The sequence below is a fragment of the Diceros bicornis genome, chromosome 2 (assembly GCF_020826845.1).
Source record: "Diceros bicornis minor isolate mBicDic1 chromosome 2, mDicBic1.mat.cur, whole genome shotgun sequence".
NCBI classification, from domain to species: domain Eukaryota; kingdom Metazoa; phylum Chordata; class Mammalia; order Perissodactyla; family Rhinocerotidae; genus Diceros; species Diceros bicornis.
Window position 1 is genome coordinate 49,760,294 of NC_080741.1, and position 14,754 is coordinate 49,775,047.

Consider the following 14,754-nt stretch of genomic DNA (forward strand, 5'->3'; position numbering starts at 1 on the left):
GTACACCGTTTCCCTCTCCTGGAAGCCCTCACCTACCCCGTTACAGGCCTCCTTGAAACCGCAGCAGCTTGAGCCTGGACCAGAGGCACGGGCCTGTTGTGGCCCCTATGGTGTTGACCAAGTCTGCCTCCCTCTCTGTGCCTGCTTGAAGTCCACCCCAGACTGAGTTCCCCATCGGCCCTGCTCCCTGAGACTGTCACAATGGGGGATCAACTCCATGGGTTAGCCTGAGCAGCCAATGAGGGAGTCTGAACCACTCGGAGCCACTATAAAAACCTGGCTGGAGCACCCATTTGCAGCACTAAAGCTCACATGCTCCCAAAAGACAGTGCCTGACTGCTGACCTGTCTCTGACTGTGGTCCAGACACCAGGCAGAAATGGGGAGGGAGGGACGTTAGAGCAGGAAATAGCTGTGACTACAGCAGGCATGGACAGACCAACGTGGCTCCCGCTGTCTTAGTGACAAGGACTTTGGGATGGCTTTATTTAGGGCCAGTAAGAGGAAGAGAAGGGGAATCATTCCTCCTGGAATCATATCAGCCTCTGTCTCTTCAAACCCTCAACAAAGACCCCTGAGTAGGGGGTGGGGCCTCTGTGTCAGAGGGGAAGGGAGCCTGGGGTCTCTGGGCCATGGGGAGTAAGCAGAGAGCCAAGGGGGTGAACCTTGTGAAGACCCTGAAGGGCCCTGGGCTCACCTGTTTGGCAGGCTTGCCTCCTGCTAAGGCCAAGGGTGGTCTCAGTCAAGGGGGCCGTACAGTCAACCCCTAGCCGTACAGACCCAGCCAGTAACAGAAGACCCAGCTAAGACAGTCTTGAATCTCACCTCCAGCCACAAACCAGGAAAACCACATAAGGTGGCCTTCACACGGGCAGACAGTTGGGTTAAGAGCCCCACCCAAGATGCCTTGACTTAAAAGACAACTCAGTAACCAGGAGCCCCCTTAGATCATCCCAGGCCAGAGGGGTCTGGGGAGTCCAGAAAGAGAACCTTGGAAAAAGGCCCCAAGACCCACTCTGCCTAGAGCTGACGGCAATAATGCCATCCTTTCCTGGAAGTTCCTTTCAAAACAAATGGAACACGAATGGAGAAGTTAGAAGCCTCAAGTTGCAGATAAGGCAGGTCCCCTTGAAGAGACTGCAGACTCCTCCACCTCAGTTGCAGGTCTCCCCAGCCCTGTCCTGGATGGCGTTCTCACTTCCTTCACAAAAGCTCTGACCCCAGCAAGCCCTGCCCAGGAGCCAAGGAGACCCCAGCCAGGTCTGGAGCATTACATGGGGGCCATGAGACCTTCCCCAGGGTGCAGAAGGCACCTCCCCGTCGTGCCTGCCAGGCACAGCTGCCACCCTCACATTAAGGGAGGGGCTGGGCCGAGCCCACACATCAGACGCCACGTGGTGTGTTATCCTTTAATGAAGAGCTGGGTCAGTGGGGCCCCCAAGGCCCCCCTGCAGCAGATGCCCCTCACCTCTGGCTGCCTCTGAGGCACGGTGGTCCTGAGACAGCCAGCCCTGCTGAGGGGTCAGTTTGCAGTGGCCTGGGAAAGGCAGTCATCTCTCAGACCTAGGAACATGGCAGCAGCAATAAGGCCAGAGGCAGCTAAAATGAGGTCAGGGATGATGGAGGAGAACAGGACAGGAGTGGGGGCTCTCCTCCTTCCTCTCTGAATCCCAGTGGGATAAAGGCCAGTGTTCAGGACCGTACAGTCTCCCCAGGGGCTGGAGGCCCTTCCAGCCACTCTCTGGAAGCCCCTGGTCCTTGACTCCCTGCAGACTGACGTCACACACAAAATAGCCCACAAGGTCACTGGGCTCAGGGAGCGGGCTGGGCACCACCCCATCAGCCTCAAGGCCCCAGGCCCTCGAGGTGGGTCTGGCAGGGCCCACGCCAGAGCCACCAGGAGACTGGGAGCCACCTTCCACTAACTCTGCTTGTCAGGCGCTACAGGCATCTAAGAAGGTGGTCTCTCCCTTGCGGTTCCAGGGCTGCCCAGGCGGGGCTGAGACCACAGCAGGCCAGGGCTCGCCGAGGCCCTACAGATCTGTGACCTTGTTTTCCACGGCAGCTGCGATCTGCTGGAGCCGATAGCCCAGCTGCATCTTCTGGGCCGTGCCATCCTCCTCCAGGGCAGTGATGATCTGGAACACAGAACCCACACCGTCAGGGGGAGAGGGCCAGCCAACACATCTGCCTTTATGCAGACTCAACAGGCCTCCTTGGCTACTGCAGCACAACTGGGGGTACCACCTCGCTTACTTCCTGTGTGACCCCAGGGCCTTGCCGGGGGGAGGGGAAAATAGCAAAGCTGCTACGAGGTTTTATGGATTGGTGATGGAGAGAATGAAGTAGTTTACTCAGTACTAGCACTCGTGGTAACAAATATCCATCTCCCCTGGCAAGATCATTTTGAGTAGAGGCCAGCCCCACCCACCACGCTGGCCTTCTCCCCCACGAACCCCCTAGAAGCCCTGCTCCAGCCATCCTGGCACCCCCCAACAGGCAACAGGCAATTCCTGAATTCCTACATGCCAGGAGCTGGGTGAGGACCAAGAACCCAACAGTGACAGGTCAGAAATGATCCCTGCCCTCATGGGGCTCACTGGGAGGGGGACACATTCTGACCAAACATGAACAACTATATGACCACAAACGGGGGCTGCCACAGAGGGAATGGTCGGGAATCAGGAGGGGCTTGCCTGCCATGTCTCCATGGGGCACACGACACAGCACACACCCCCGCCAGGGCCCACAGCACTCGCAGCAAGGCCCTCACACTTGTGCACCACTCATTTGTTAAATTACTGTCCTCACTCCAGGCATGGGCCACAAGGCAGGCACCTCGTCTTTGAACAGCAGCAGCCACGTGATGGGTGGATGCAAATGTCCGAGCCGATGATTCTGGCAGGCATTCAGGATGTTGACTGGTGGGTGCTCTGATCTTGAGGCCCAGCCCAGGAATCCCCTAGAAAGCCCCCTCACCAGCTCCATTGTGCCCTCAGCCATCGCTGGCCCTGTGCCTGGACTCTCCTCTGGGCCAGCACCCACAGGGGTAGCCATACACAGCACGCTGCCACCCAAGGACTCGGGTAGGGATCTGAGCCAGGGCAAGGTCGGGGCAGAGATGGCAGCTCTGTGTCCCTCTCAGCACTTCCCGCGCATCTCCAGGCAGATGCCCAGCCACTCCCACCACCATGCCTGGGAGCCCCACTGAGGAGCCGGGATAGGGAGCGTGGGGATAGGTAAGAGCACAGCCAGTACCAGGAAGAAAGCCTGGAGAACACTGCCCGAGCCCAGGGCCCAGCCCCTCCCCTACTCTGTGCCTGGGGGAGACCCAAAGACCCCACTCGAGCCACAGAGCCAGACACCCTCACATCCATCTCCTTGGCCACCCTAGGGTCCTGCCCACCTGGTCATAGTATTTGTTGATATACTTGTAGAGTTCGTGCAGGGCCACTCGCGCCCCAAGGTCTCCAGAGTAGTTCTAGGGAGGAGGACAGAGGAGAGGGGAGAGATGAAGGGTACTGTCAGCCACCTGAGGCAGCCCAGGACCCCAGGGAAGGGGGGCAGGGAATGGGTCCTGGGAGGTGGAAGAAGGATGGGCCAGCAGTGGGAAGCAGACCAGGGGTTCCTGCAGTTTCAGTAGGGCCTGAGGCTTCCACTGGGGCCCTGCCTCTCTCCCCGTCGAGGCTCCAGCTGGGACCCTTTGTCATCCCAGGTGACTGAAGAGCCAAGCATGATAGATGTTGCTCATAGGCTGTGACCCAGTGTAGTTCTGCTCTGATCTCCCTCAAGTCTTTCCTGAATTACACCCAGAGCCCTCCACAGGGACATCTCTGAGCCTTGTCAGGATGGAGGAGTTGACGTCATCTAACTTACGGAGCTCTTCTGGGGATCAAATGAGAAGATAATCAAAGCACTCCACACACAGCAACACCCCAAAATCATGGCTGCTATTATTATTGTGGATGTGACCATCATCATCTCAGAAACACTGTTTCTAGTTCCCTGGAGTTTACATTTGGGGGCTGTTTTAGGAGCAGGTGGGGGCATGTCCACACCACCACGTAAAGCAGAGCAGCAGGAAGACAAGGGCAGGCTGAGCCAGGCAGTCCTGTGGCTGACCCCAGCCACCTCGCCACCTTGGAGCTATGGTCCACAGACCCCAAGGAGTCTAGTTAGGCGGCACCTGGCTGAGTCAGGTTAGGAGGTAGCTGCCAGGACAAGACCCTGCTGCTCTGTGATGAGATGTTGGGAGCCCTGATCTTTTACAGTGGCCACTGGAACATTCTGCTGGGGTACCAAGGGCTTCCCTGCAAAGGAATAGTATGAAGCAGGCAGGACCCTCGTGGCAGCAGGCCTGTACCCAGCCCAAGAAGCAGAGGGAGGGCCATACCCGGGAGAGCTCAGCCAGAATGGAGTTCATCTCTTGGTCACTGGCAGGGATGGTCTGTCTGATGTCAGCATAATACCTGCCAGAGACCATGGGAAAGGCAACCGCTGGTGAAACAAACCCACTCCTCACCCCACCAGGGCTCACCCCAGGGCCTCAGCTGTAAACACCCACCACACTGTCCACCCGTCCCCTCCAGACCCACTCCCTCGTCCTCATCCTTGTACCTTTCCACCATCCGTTTGTAACGGGGAATATCCCGAGCATACAGAAGTTTGTTGATGGGGGAGTCCTGGGCGCCAGCAGGCAAGCAGTGAAAAGGGAAAGAAGAATGAGAGCCCCTGGGAGGGTGACCAACTGTCCCAATCTTCCCAGCACTGTTTCGGTTTTAAACCCAAAAGTCCCAAATCCCAGGAACCCCCTCAGTCCCAGGCAAACTGGGATGGTTGGTCACCCTAGCCCATGTCCTTCTGCAAGGACACCCTCAGCTCCCTCCCCTCTACCAATGGCCAGTCTCTGGTGTTGTCACTCTAGCTTCTCCCCATATTACTCCAAGGTCATTTCTCAGCTCCACAGGCCTCCCCCTGCATCCAGCAGGGAACCGGCATGCAGAGCGGAAGGGCCCAGTGTCGTGTGGAGCCCTGACGCTGCTTCTCCACGTGCTGTTCATTCCCCAAGAAATCATTTTAAGAATCAGGAAACGGACTCAGAAAATGAAGTAAGTTGTCCCAGACCACCTCACTCCTGAATAGCCAAGCTGGGATCTGAGGCAGGTCTCTCAGATCAGAGCCCACAATTTTAACACACCCAGACACATCCTCTACCACCTAACTGGGTTCCAATCCCAACCCTGCCCCAGCGGCTGTGGGCTCTGGGCAGCACAATTCCATCCTCTGGACCTGCTGCCTCATCCTTAAGCTGCTAGGAAGGTGAGGCAAGACTGCACCCCCTCTGTAAGCAGGGATGTTAACCCTGGGCCTGAGGCAGAATACGTGCCTTCTCACCAACTCTCCACGGGGGCCCCTTGGCATTCCTGATTTGGACTATTCCTGAGCTACCCAGGAAGCATCCACAGTTTTGCTGGGAAGCAGAGGCAGTGTGAAGATCAAGCAAAAAACCCAGTCACCACAGAGCATCCACCCCCGGAGGTGGCCCCTGGGTCCTAGCGTGGCCCTGTGGTTCTCAGCTCATCATAGGCAGGGTGATGAGAGCATGCAGAGCCAAAATGGCTTCCAAAAGTCAGCATTACAGAGTGGAACTTTCCATTTTGTTTCTTCACAGAGGTCTAGGGGCATATCTCTCAAGTGGTCACAGGCCAACTGTGGCCCAGGGGACTGGGCTAAGCAGAGCCCCCATTCTGCTGAGCCACAAGTACCCTGCCCACTGGATGCCTGAGCAGTCGCAGCAGTGACCCCATATCTGTCATGGGACTCTCTGGACTCTGACTACTCCCCCACCCTCTGCTGTGCTACCAGCCAGCCCTGACCACTTCTCTGCTTCCCAGCTCCCCTCGTCAGCATTCCCTCCATGCCTGGCACTCCCCTGGACTCTCCTCTCCACGCTGCACTGGCAGGCACACCCCCACTGCCCTCAGGAATCAAATCCACCAGGCAGCCTGGAGCTGCTGTGGGACTGTAGAAGCCACGTCTCCACCTGGAAACCACCTGGTGGCCCCACCACCGCCTCAGGCTCACCTCCTCCAAGTCTGAGCTCATCACGGCCAGAGCCCAGGGACCAAAAGTGACCCCTCCTTCTTCCTCAACCCCCACATCCAACCCACAGCTCCTGTCTGTCCTGTATCCTCTTGTTCCAGCTTGAACCTGGCCACTGTTGTCCCAAGGACAGCACAGCTTCCTCTCTGGACTCCAGGCTCCAGTCCATCCACGGCACAACTGCCAGGAGACTCCTCCTCACTCTCAGGTCTGACCACACACCCCCGTTCCCAGCCCATGCGCTTGCTCATCCCTGAAGACTGAGAGCAAGGGATTCCAGTAACAAAGCCTAGCCTGGGGCCTGGAGTCACAGGCCTCCCCTAGCCCTCCTCCTCGACATGCACGGGAAAGCCCGGAATTTATGCGCGTGCTCAGCACTGTCCACCTCCAGCCCACACTGCCCCATCCCACCGATGCCCTCTGTGTCCACCCAGACCCGCTCACTCGGCCCAGCTTGTGGTCGGCCAGGGTACAGGCATCCATGAAGGTCTGTGCAATGACCAGGAGCACGGCATCCATGTTATCAGAGGTCTGCACGTCAAACACAAACTGCGGGTTTTTGATTATATTGATCCAGAACCTCAGCGGCAAGCTGCGGGTGGGGCAGGCATGGCCAGTGAGTGTGCTGGGAGGCAGGCGAGAAGACCCCGCACACACCTGGCCTGCCTGGCCCTACCCCCGCCCCCACCTGTTGGTCTTCCAGATATGGACGGTGTCCTGGTCGGAGATGCCGTGCTGCAAGGCCTGCTCATCCAACAGGTCAAAGAAGTACTTAACAGCAAGAGGCACAGGGTGGCTGGTGCTGAGAATCACCTGGAACAGGTCATCCACAAACTTCTGCAGGGTGCCCTGCAGAGGAGAGGAAGCACAAGAGGTTCTGTTGGCAAGGGCACCTTGGCACCAGCCCAGCCTCAGACACCTTGTGGCACCACGCCTGTGTGAGCCCCACCCTGCAAATCTCATGAGTGGCTCTTCTCCCAGCAGCCCTGACCCCACTGCCTATCCTGTCCTTGCCCCCAGCCCCATCTTGTCCTCCTGGCCCCACCTTCATGGACAGCAGGCGGGTCAGGTAGATCTCAGGGATGGCCTTGGCTCGCTCCCGCTCCCCGCCCCGAAGGCTGCCCCTCCGAGGCCTGGGCGGCTCTGGCTCCTCACTCGGCTTCACCAGATGCCAGGGCCGGATGCCCCCCTCGTCTACATCCTCCAGCATTGGGGTCCCTGTGCCAAGACCCCACAGCTTGTCACCCACCATCAGGTGCCACTTTCCCCGGACCCCCAGGGTACTGCCAACTCCCAGGAGTGGGGGCACTGGTCGAGGGCTTCTCTGGGTGGAAGGGAAGTAGACACAAACCCACCCTGAGGTCCAGGGGACCTTCCCCCATTACTGAGGACTGGGCAAAGCAAGGACAGAGGATCGTGATGGGGGTGGGGGTGGGGGTACTCACTCTCTCCAGGGACATAATCCTGGTTTTCCCGGAGAACATGCTTGGTAAGGCAGGGGACCAGGGCCACAGTTGCTCCATCTGGGACCTGCTGACCACAGCTGGTGACCCCTCCACCAGCCCCACCCCACCCCTCCTCCAGCTCTCACCCCTCCCACCTTGTAATGCTGCAGGGTGTTTAGGCGCCTCCACAGACCCTGAACCTCAGAAGTCACATCCTCGTCAGAAAGAATGAGATGCCCGGCCACCCCAGACCGCCACTCTGCAAAGGCAAGGTGGGACTAGGCCCAGGGCTTCCCGGACACCATCCCTGCAGTGGAGCCTGTCTCCTCCTCCACAGGGACACCGGCCTCTCCATCAGGGGGCAGCCTCACCCAACCTCTCCAAAGAGCAGAAGCAGGGGCCCCTCACCATGTGAGAGGTCGTCCCTGTAGAGGTGTTCCACAGCCTGCCTCGGCCTCACTCCCAACATCCCACTCCCACTGGGCAATGCCCCTGCGGGGCTGGTCAAGGGCGAGCCCAGCCTCAACTCTGGCTCAGGTCCCCAGGCCACCCTTCCCCTCCATCCTCACCAACATCCAGGGTGCGGGGGTCTGGCCGCTGGGCAAGAGGCACTCCCTTATAAAGCTGGTCCAGCATCTTCTCCTTGGCCTGGGAGATGGTGTCACAGTCCAGGACCTTCACAGGCACACCTTGGGCCTCTCCTGCCCCAGGACCCACAGCCAACAGCGCATTCAAGGTCTATGCAGGACACATGGGAGCAGTCAGAGCTCATGCCACATGTGGGATGACCAAGACGCAAGGACAAGGACAACCCATAAGGAAGCCACTGCCTCTGACCTGCAAGCACCAAAGAGTCCCTAATTCTTGTCTCCTCACCTGCCTGCCTTCCCCAGGGACAGTGGCTTCCTCCACTGTGACCCCAGCACCTGGCATAGGGCACTAGTAAATGTGTATGGCGTGAATGGCAGAAAAAATGAGTGAGCACAAGTCCCTCTTAACTCGGGTCCCCAGGTTCCTGGCTCAGCAGCCAGGCTGAGGCACCTGAGGGAAGACTGCATAAGAAGCCAGGAGTCCCCACCAGCCTGACAGAGGAGCAGGTTTGGCAGAGCCTGAATGGGATTTTCCTGAAGGAATTGTGTGGGTCACTAAGGGGAAAGCAAACTCAGAGGGAAGCAACAGGCAGGTCTGCCAGGGTGGCTCCCAGCTTGGTGGGCATACCACGTCCCTGGCAGGACACTGAGACCACAGTCAGGCAAACACTCAGGCCCTGGCACAGCAAGGACTTGGCCTGGTCCCGGGCAGAGCTGGCTGCTCCCCAGACCCTGGCTGTGGCCACCCTGACCCCATCCCAAGCCTGGGGACCCTCTGAGGCCTGATCCTCAAGGTCTGGCCCTCAAGCTTCTGTCTTGCTAAGCTAGTCTAAAGGCCTCTGTCCCACAGCCAGCCAGAGGTCAGGCTGGCTCTATCCCTAGACACAGACACCCAAACACAATCACACACACTCACCCTCCTCACTCTCACAGAGACAGACATTCCGGCACACACACATACTCTCTCCCTCCCTCCCTCCCTCTCTCGCTCGCTCTCTCTCTCTCTCTCTCTCCCCCCTCCCTTACCAGGGGACGGTATTCCACATCCTCTCTGAGCAGGCGGTTGTCATTCAGGGTGTATTTGGCTTTGCCAGTCACACTGTCCACCGGCCCCTTGTCCACTTGATGCTTAATTCCACGGAAGAGCATGTACAGAGGCTCCCCTACTGAGTCCTGGGGGAGTGGCAGGCAGTTAGGGTCCCAGCGGCAGGTGACAGACATGGGGCAGAGGTGTATGGGATATAACCCACGCTGAAGAAGGGGACAGGATGCAGGCCGCAGAAGGCGTAAGCTGACTGAGGACACGCTGTGCAGAAGTGCACAAGCTGCGTGGGGGCCGGAGGCTGCGTGGTTTAGAAAGTCCTGACCCTCCCTAGAGGGGAGCCCCATCCACCTCTGCCTCCCTCACCCTCACGAAGGTGTAGAGGCAGATGGACATCCAGTTGGTGAGCAGCTTCTCCACCACGGTCTCTGTCCTGGGATGACAGAAAAGGGGAGGGGCAGGGTCAGCAGGTGGGGCCGTGGGGCTCTCTGTTCTGCAGACCCCTAGGCCCCAGAGGGTCTGACTCAGCTCCTGGCTCCAGCCGTCCACAGCCAGCAGGCCCCCATTGCTTCTGACAGCCACACAGACCTGCGCAGCATCAGCTTGGGGTTCTTGGCCACATACTGGGCCACCAGGTCACTGAGCAGGGTGCGGAGGATGTCAGTGAAGTACTCAAGCTTCCCATGCAGCGCCACGGTGAGCAGAGATGCCACGTAGGCCCGGTCCCGAGCTGAGAAGGTGCGCTGGCTCTCCAGGGTGTGGATGAACTGGGGCCAGAGAGAGGGGATGGGTGGGGAGGGAGGGGCCAATTCAGAAACAGAGGGACAGAGAAGGGGCGGGGCTGAGGCAGGCAGGCCAGGAGGGTCCTGACGTGGGGTGGGGCCAGGAGCAGGGCTGGCACCTTGGTGAGGAAGAGCTTGCTGTTGAGCAGGTTGGAGAGCTGCCCCAGCCCTTGTTCCACAGTAGCTCGCCTGCTCTCAGGCACACCCAGGTCCCGGTGCAAGGGCGACTCCTGGTGCCCAGGGAAGAAGACCCTCTCGGCATACACCTTATAGTCGAGGAAGGGGATGCCGCTGCCCAGAAGGTCACTGGTGAGATCGGTCATCTCCGTCATAAGGTCTGTGGAACAGAAGAGGCCAGGTTTGGGTGTGGATCCCGTGTGATGGGAGCAGGCTTGGGCAGAGCTCTGGAGACTGGGGCCTGTTCTCGGCAGCCTCACCTGTGAATTCCTTCTTGCAGCGGTCCCGCACACTGCTCTCCAGATTCTCCAGCTGGATCTGGACCTTCTTATAGTCCCTCAGGGCCTGCTTGCTCTTCCTCCTGCTCAGCACCCAGGTCGGGAGGGGGAGGACCGGAGGAAGCCAGAGCCCTTGCTGGGTCCCCCCTGGCCCAGGCCTGCCTAGGCCAGCACAGTCTAACCCAGCCACACCCAGCCAAGCTGAGGCCTAGTCCAGAATATTTTAGTCTGTCCCATCCCAGGCAAGTCACTGTCCCACTGACCACCCATGTCCTGTCTAGTCTAGCACAGGGGAGCCCAGGGATCAGCAAGCTACCACCAGGTCAGATCCAGCCCGTGACCTGTTTTCGTGAATGAAGACCTGTTAGAATACAGCCATGCTCATGTGTTTGCGTACTGCCTATGGCCGCTTTTGCACTGTAATGGCAGAGTTGAGCTGCTGCAATTGAGACCACCTGGCCCACAAAGCCTAAAATAGTTACTCTCTGGCCCTTTATAGGAAATGTTTGCTGACCCCTGGTGTAGTGGGCCCCTGCCCAATCCAGCCACACCCTGCCTCCTGCCCCAACCCAGCCACATCTGGCTGCACCCACCTGTACATGAGGACAATGATGATGACACCCAGAGCCAGAAGAGAGGTGCCCACCCCTAAGCCCACCTGGGCTGCCATGGGAAAGGCCACAGGGCTCTCGCCATCATACTGCACGTGGCCCAGGGAGAAGCGCAGGTTGCCCATCTGCACCTGCACGGGGAGCCACCTGTGAGCAAGGGTTCAGCATATGCCCAATGCCCGGCCCAGTCCAGGGCCTGCCCACTGACCGTGAACTCAGGCAAAGTGTCAGGTGCCTCCCGGAGAGCGTGGTGCCGGGGCGGGGGCTGCTCCACGGGGGGCTCACAGTACAGGTGGTGCCGGGTCAGTGTCTTCACCACGCAGGAGCCATCCCCTATCATGGCCACCACCTCCTCTTTGGACATTGCAAGGTCCAGATTCTCCCCCTGGAATACAGGGTCACTGATCGACCACTCAGAACTCTTCCCTAAGGGGAGGAGCTGGTGGTCACTCAGATCCTAGCTCCCCAAATGTGGGGAGGATGGTCCTGAGACCCACCCCCCAGAAGCAGGGCTGATGGTGCCTCAGCACCTGTTCCCTTGCATGTGGGGTGACAGTCCCATAGATATCTTCCGAGCTGGCCCCACTCCCACTTCTCTGTCCTTCCCTATCCTTCCTCTTGTCTTAAACTTCTCCAGAGCTAAAAGTCTGGAGAATATAAAGCTGCCCCCAAATCCTGCCCAGTTACCTAAGAAAGCCAGAGCCCTTACTGTGTCGGCTGGCCTACCAGGTGGGTGATGATGGGTTGTCTACCTATGGCCTGTCAGAGTGCCAACCTACAACATGTGCCAAGTGTGCGTCTGCGGGAGTCAGGCTGCCAAGTGGGCATCAGCCCAGGCGCCTCATGTGTCCCATGCCACCCAGCTACTGAGTGTGCCAGACCATTTACATATTGTCATTCAGACATCTGCCACGGAGCGTGTCAGCACCCAGGCCACAGGCCGAGTGGTCAAGCCCCTGCCACGTATGTCAGGCTAGGCACCCAACCACCAGCCCCCTCAGCCCTTGCCACATTAAGGGTGAGGAGCCAGGCCCTTGCTCTGCTGTCATGCCCCCTTCACCACACACAAGGGTCTTGGGGCCCCACCACGTCCGAGTAGGAACAGTACCTCCACAGAGAGCACACTCCCGGGCTTGTGCCGGAACGGTGTGGTGGGGTCCTCAGGGTTGAGGGGCTGCAGAGTGGGGTCAGCCTCATAGGAGAAGGGTGTGGGGTTCAGTGTTGCAAAGTCAAAGACCAGGTTGTCAAGGATAAACTCCACCTGGACCCAGGGGTCCTCAGGCAGGCCTGGGAGGGCAGGCGTGCGGCACGTGATCAGCTGGGGGGAGTTCACATGGCATGGCTCCTCAAACTGAGGCGGAGGGAGAGAAGACAGGGGAGGTCAGTTGAGGGGGGGCGGTGCAGGAAGGGGGCCCAGCAAAGACGAGAAGATAGCCTCCTTTGGTACCCGCCACCCACGGCTGTCCACAGGGTGGGATGTGGGGCGAGGTGGGCGACAGCTAGCCCAGGGCAGGCAGGGGATGCCCACGGGTGTCCTACGTGATGACTGCCACAGGAGGCTCCGGGGGAGCATGCTGTCTCTGGGATCACACGGCGCCTCCGCCCAAGCCCCTGGCTGGGCTGCAGTGCTCTGAGGGCCACAGTCACACGGATTCTTGGCATCTGTACCACATCCAAATTCTGGCCACGGACCCATATCTCACGTCCTCCACTGAAACACAACCCATGAGCCATTCATGGCTATGAGAACCAGGCTTTAAAACACAGCCCAGTCCCAGATAGGTTAGCTCAGCCCCAGCCCAAAGCCACAAGGCCCCTCTCCCCAGAGCAACACGGGAGTCACAGTCCCCCCCATAAAGCCCTACAAACCCCCATACACTGGAGCTGCAAAGACCTCCCTGCCACATGCCATGCAGCCATGCCCTAGGCCCAGCACCTGAGGAAGCTCTTGGTGGGGCCAGCAGAGGTAATGTTGGGGTCTGATGTGTACTCAAACTGGCGGTGTTGAAGCCTCCGCTCAGTGGTCCCAAACCACACAGCCACAGGGAGCACGGCAGGTGCGGGGTGTGGGCTGGTCTCACACTGCAGCTGCCCTGCCTGCTGCTCCAGCAGCCTAGGGAAGGGAGGGAGGAGTGGAAGGCAGGCCAGGCTGGCCAGAAGGGGAAAGAGATGATTCCAGGACACAGGACCCACTCAGGCCTCAGCTCACTTTCCTTCAGGGCTGACTGCAATCTCCACGGGTGACCCTGGAGGCTGCACTCCCACGACAGACCCAGCTTCGGGAGGGTCTGGTCGCTCTCTGATGGAGCAGACTTGGCCCTCTCTCCCTTTCCACTCTCCCTAGCATCCCACCCCTCCATCTTCTCCCTGGAACACATGGATTTTTGCAAAATGGGGAAGCGGCCCTCACAGGTGACAAGGCTGGTCTCCAACTACCACTCGGATGTCCTCCAGCCGCCCAGTCAGGAACTTGGAGCCATGCAGGGTGAGGCAGGTGCCCCCGGCTCTGGGGCCTCGGGCCGGGAAGATGGAATGCACCTTTGGGTCCTGTGGGAAGGGGGATATGGAGAGACAGACAGATTTCAGCCCAGAAACAGAGAGGCAGGGGGAGACCAAGGCAGACAAGAAAGCCCTGGGGAGCCAGAGAAAGGTGAAACCAGATGGGCTGGGAAGAGCCACCAAAGGGAGTGGCCCAGCAGCAGCTGGGGGGGCTCAGCAGTCAGGCACCTGGTAGGCAAAGTCATGCTCTGAGACGCCACGTCCTCTTCCTGGCACCTCCACCGTCACAGCACCTGTCACCTCCTTCCCACTCGCCTCAGTGATACACACGAGGCTGTGGGCACAGGGCAAGCTGGGGTGCCGGGCCACACTGAGCGTCCCTCAAACTGACCCGGCTGCGCCCCCTGCCCCACTTAAATCAGGTGGTCTCCCCACTCCCCACAAGATTAATAGAGATCCAACGAGAGAATTCCTTATGGCACACCAGGAGGCTTTGGCATCTGAGAATTAATATTCATGGTTTCAATCATTCAAGTCCAACCTTAGAGCCCCCTAACAAAGAGGAATTTCTCTCTCTCAGATGTGGCAGAAATTTACAAGGAGCCCTGGAAGGCTGGCTCTCGGGTGAGTGGCTGGGCTAATGAGCGGGCCTAATTGGCCGCTGTCACCACGTGCAGAGTACCACGTGCAACGTGGTGGAAACTTGATTTCCTCACAAAGAAACGTCCCTGACAGCCGCTAGTCAGGTCTGGGGATAGCCATGAAAGGAAAGTAAGCAATCTAAGAAAATGCTGGTTCTTAGCCAGAAAACAAGAGCTTGGGGCAAATTAATTTCCAGAATGTGAAGCCTACAGTGGCTCAACTCGGTGACACTGTCACTGCAAACACTCTGAGAAAACAGAACAACTGATGTGTGCGCTACCCAGGAGAGACTTGAGCCAGAATACATTTTAATCACTTTATAAATCACTTCATAAATTACTTTAGTCACATGGTTCTAGAATCATTAACAGTCTAGACAGTCACCTAAAGTTCCCAGTCACAACACCTTTAGGGGGAAAACTACATGCTCTAGCAAAGTCTTGTTTAAAATGCAAATTATGGGGCCTCAACAGAGGCCTACAGAATCCAGATCTGAGGGTGGGCTGTCAGGATCTGCTCTGTGGTGGTTTGGGACAGGCTCTCCAGGGAACCCTGATGTTCAGCCAGCTTTGGGACTTGCTGCTTGT

General features: G+C 58.5%; 1 protein-coding gene across 5 annotated transcripts in view; it reads right to left on the reverse strand.

Moving 5' to 3' along the window:
* Positions 1 to 457: 457 nt before the first annotated feature.
* The window catches only part of PLXNB1 (plexin B1), a 43,543-nt gene continuing 29,246 nt past the window's right edge, over positions 458 to 14,754 (reverse strand). For all 5 annotated transcript variants that reach the window (XM_058557536.1, XM_058557521.1, XM_058557514.1 and 2 more), the window contains 22 exons: positions 13,754 to 13,859; positions 13,437 to 13,573; positions 12,963 to 13,139; positions 12,566 to 12,737; positions 12,135 to 12,377; positions 11,235 to 11,411; positions 11,009 to 11,157; positions 10,398 to 10,498; positions 10,080 to 10,297; positions 9,767 to 9,945; positions 9,545 to 9,611; positions 9,163 to 9,309; positions 8,116 to 8,284; positions 7,702 to 7,805; positions 7,547 to 7,631; positions 7,147 to 7,319; positions 6,790 to 6,950; positions 6,546 to 6,693; positions 4,617 to 4,681; positions 4,393 to 4,468; positions 3,406 to 3,480; positions 458 to 2,137 (listed from right to left, as the gene is read on the reverse strand). In XM_058557536.1, the coding sequence (XP_058413519.1) occupies positions 2,033 to 2,137; positions 3,406 to 3,480; positions 4,393 to 4,468; positions 4,617 to 4,681; positions 6,546 to 6,693; positions 6,790 to 6,950; positions 7,147 to 7,319; positions 7,547 to 7,631; positions 7,702 to 7,805; positions 8,116 to 8,284; positions 9,163 to 9,309; positions 9,545 to 9,611; positions 9,767 to 9,945; positions 10,080 to 10,297; positions 10,398 to 10,498; positions 11,009 to 11,157; positions 11,235 to 11,411; positions 12,135 to 12,377; positions 12,566 to 12,737; positions 12,963 to 13,139; positions 13,437 to 13,573; positions 13,754 to 13,859 (3,034 nt within the window). In that variant the 3' untranslated portion in view covers positions 458 to 2,032. The remainder of the gene's footprint in view (positions 2,138 to 3,405; positions 3,481 to 4,392; positions 4,469 to 4,616; positions 4,682 to 6,545; positions 6,694 to 6,789; positions 6,951 to 7,146; positions 7,320 to 7,546; positions 7,632 to 7,701; positions 7,806 to 8,115; positions 8,285 to 9,162; positions 9,310 to 9,544; positions 9,612 to 9,766; positions 9,946 to 10,079; positions 10,298 to 10,397; positions 10,499 to 11,008; positions 11,158 to 11,234; positions 11,412 to 12,134; positions 12,378 to 12,565; positions 12,738 to 12,962; positions 13,140 to 13,436; positions 13,574 to 13,753; positions 13,860 to 14,754) is intronic.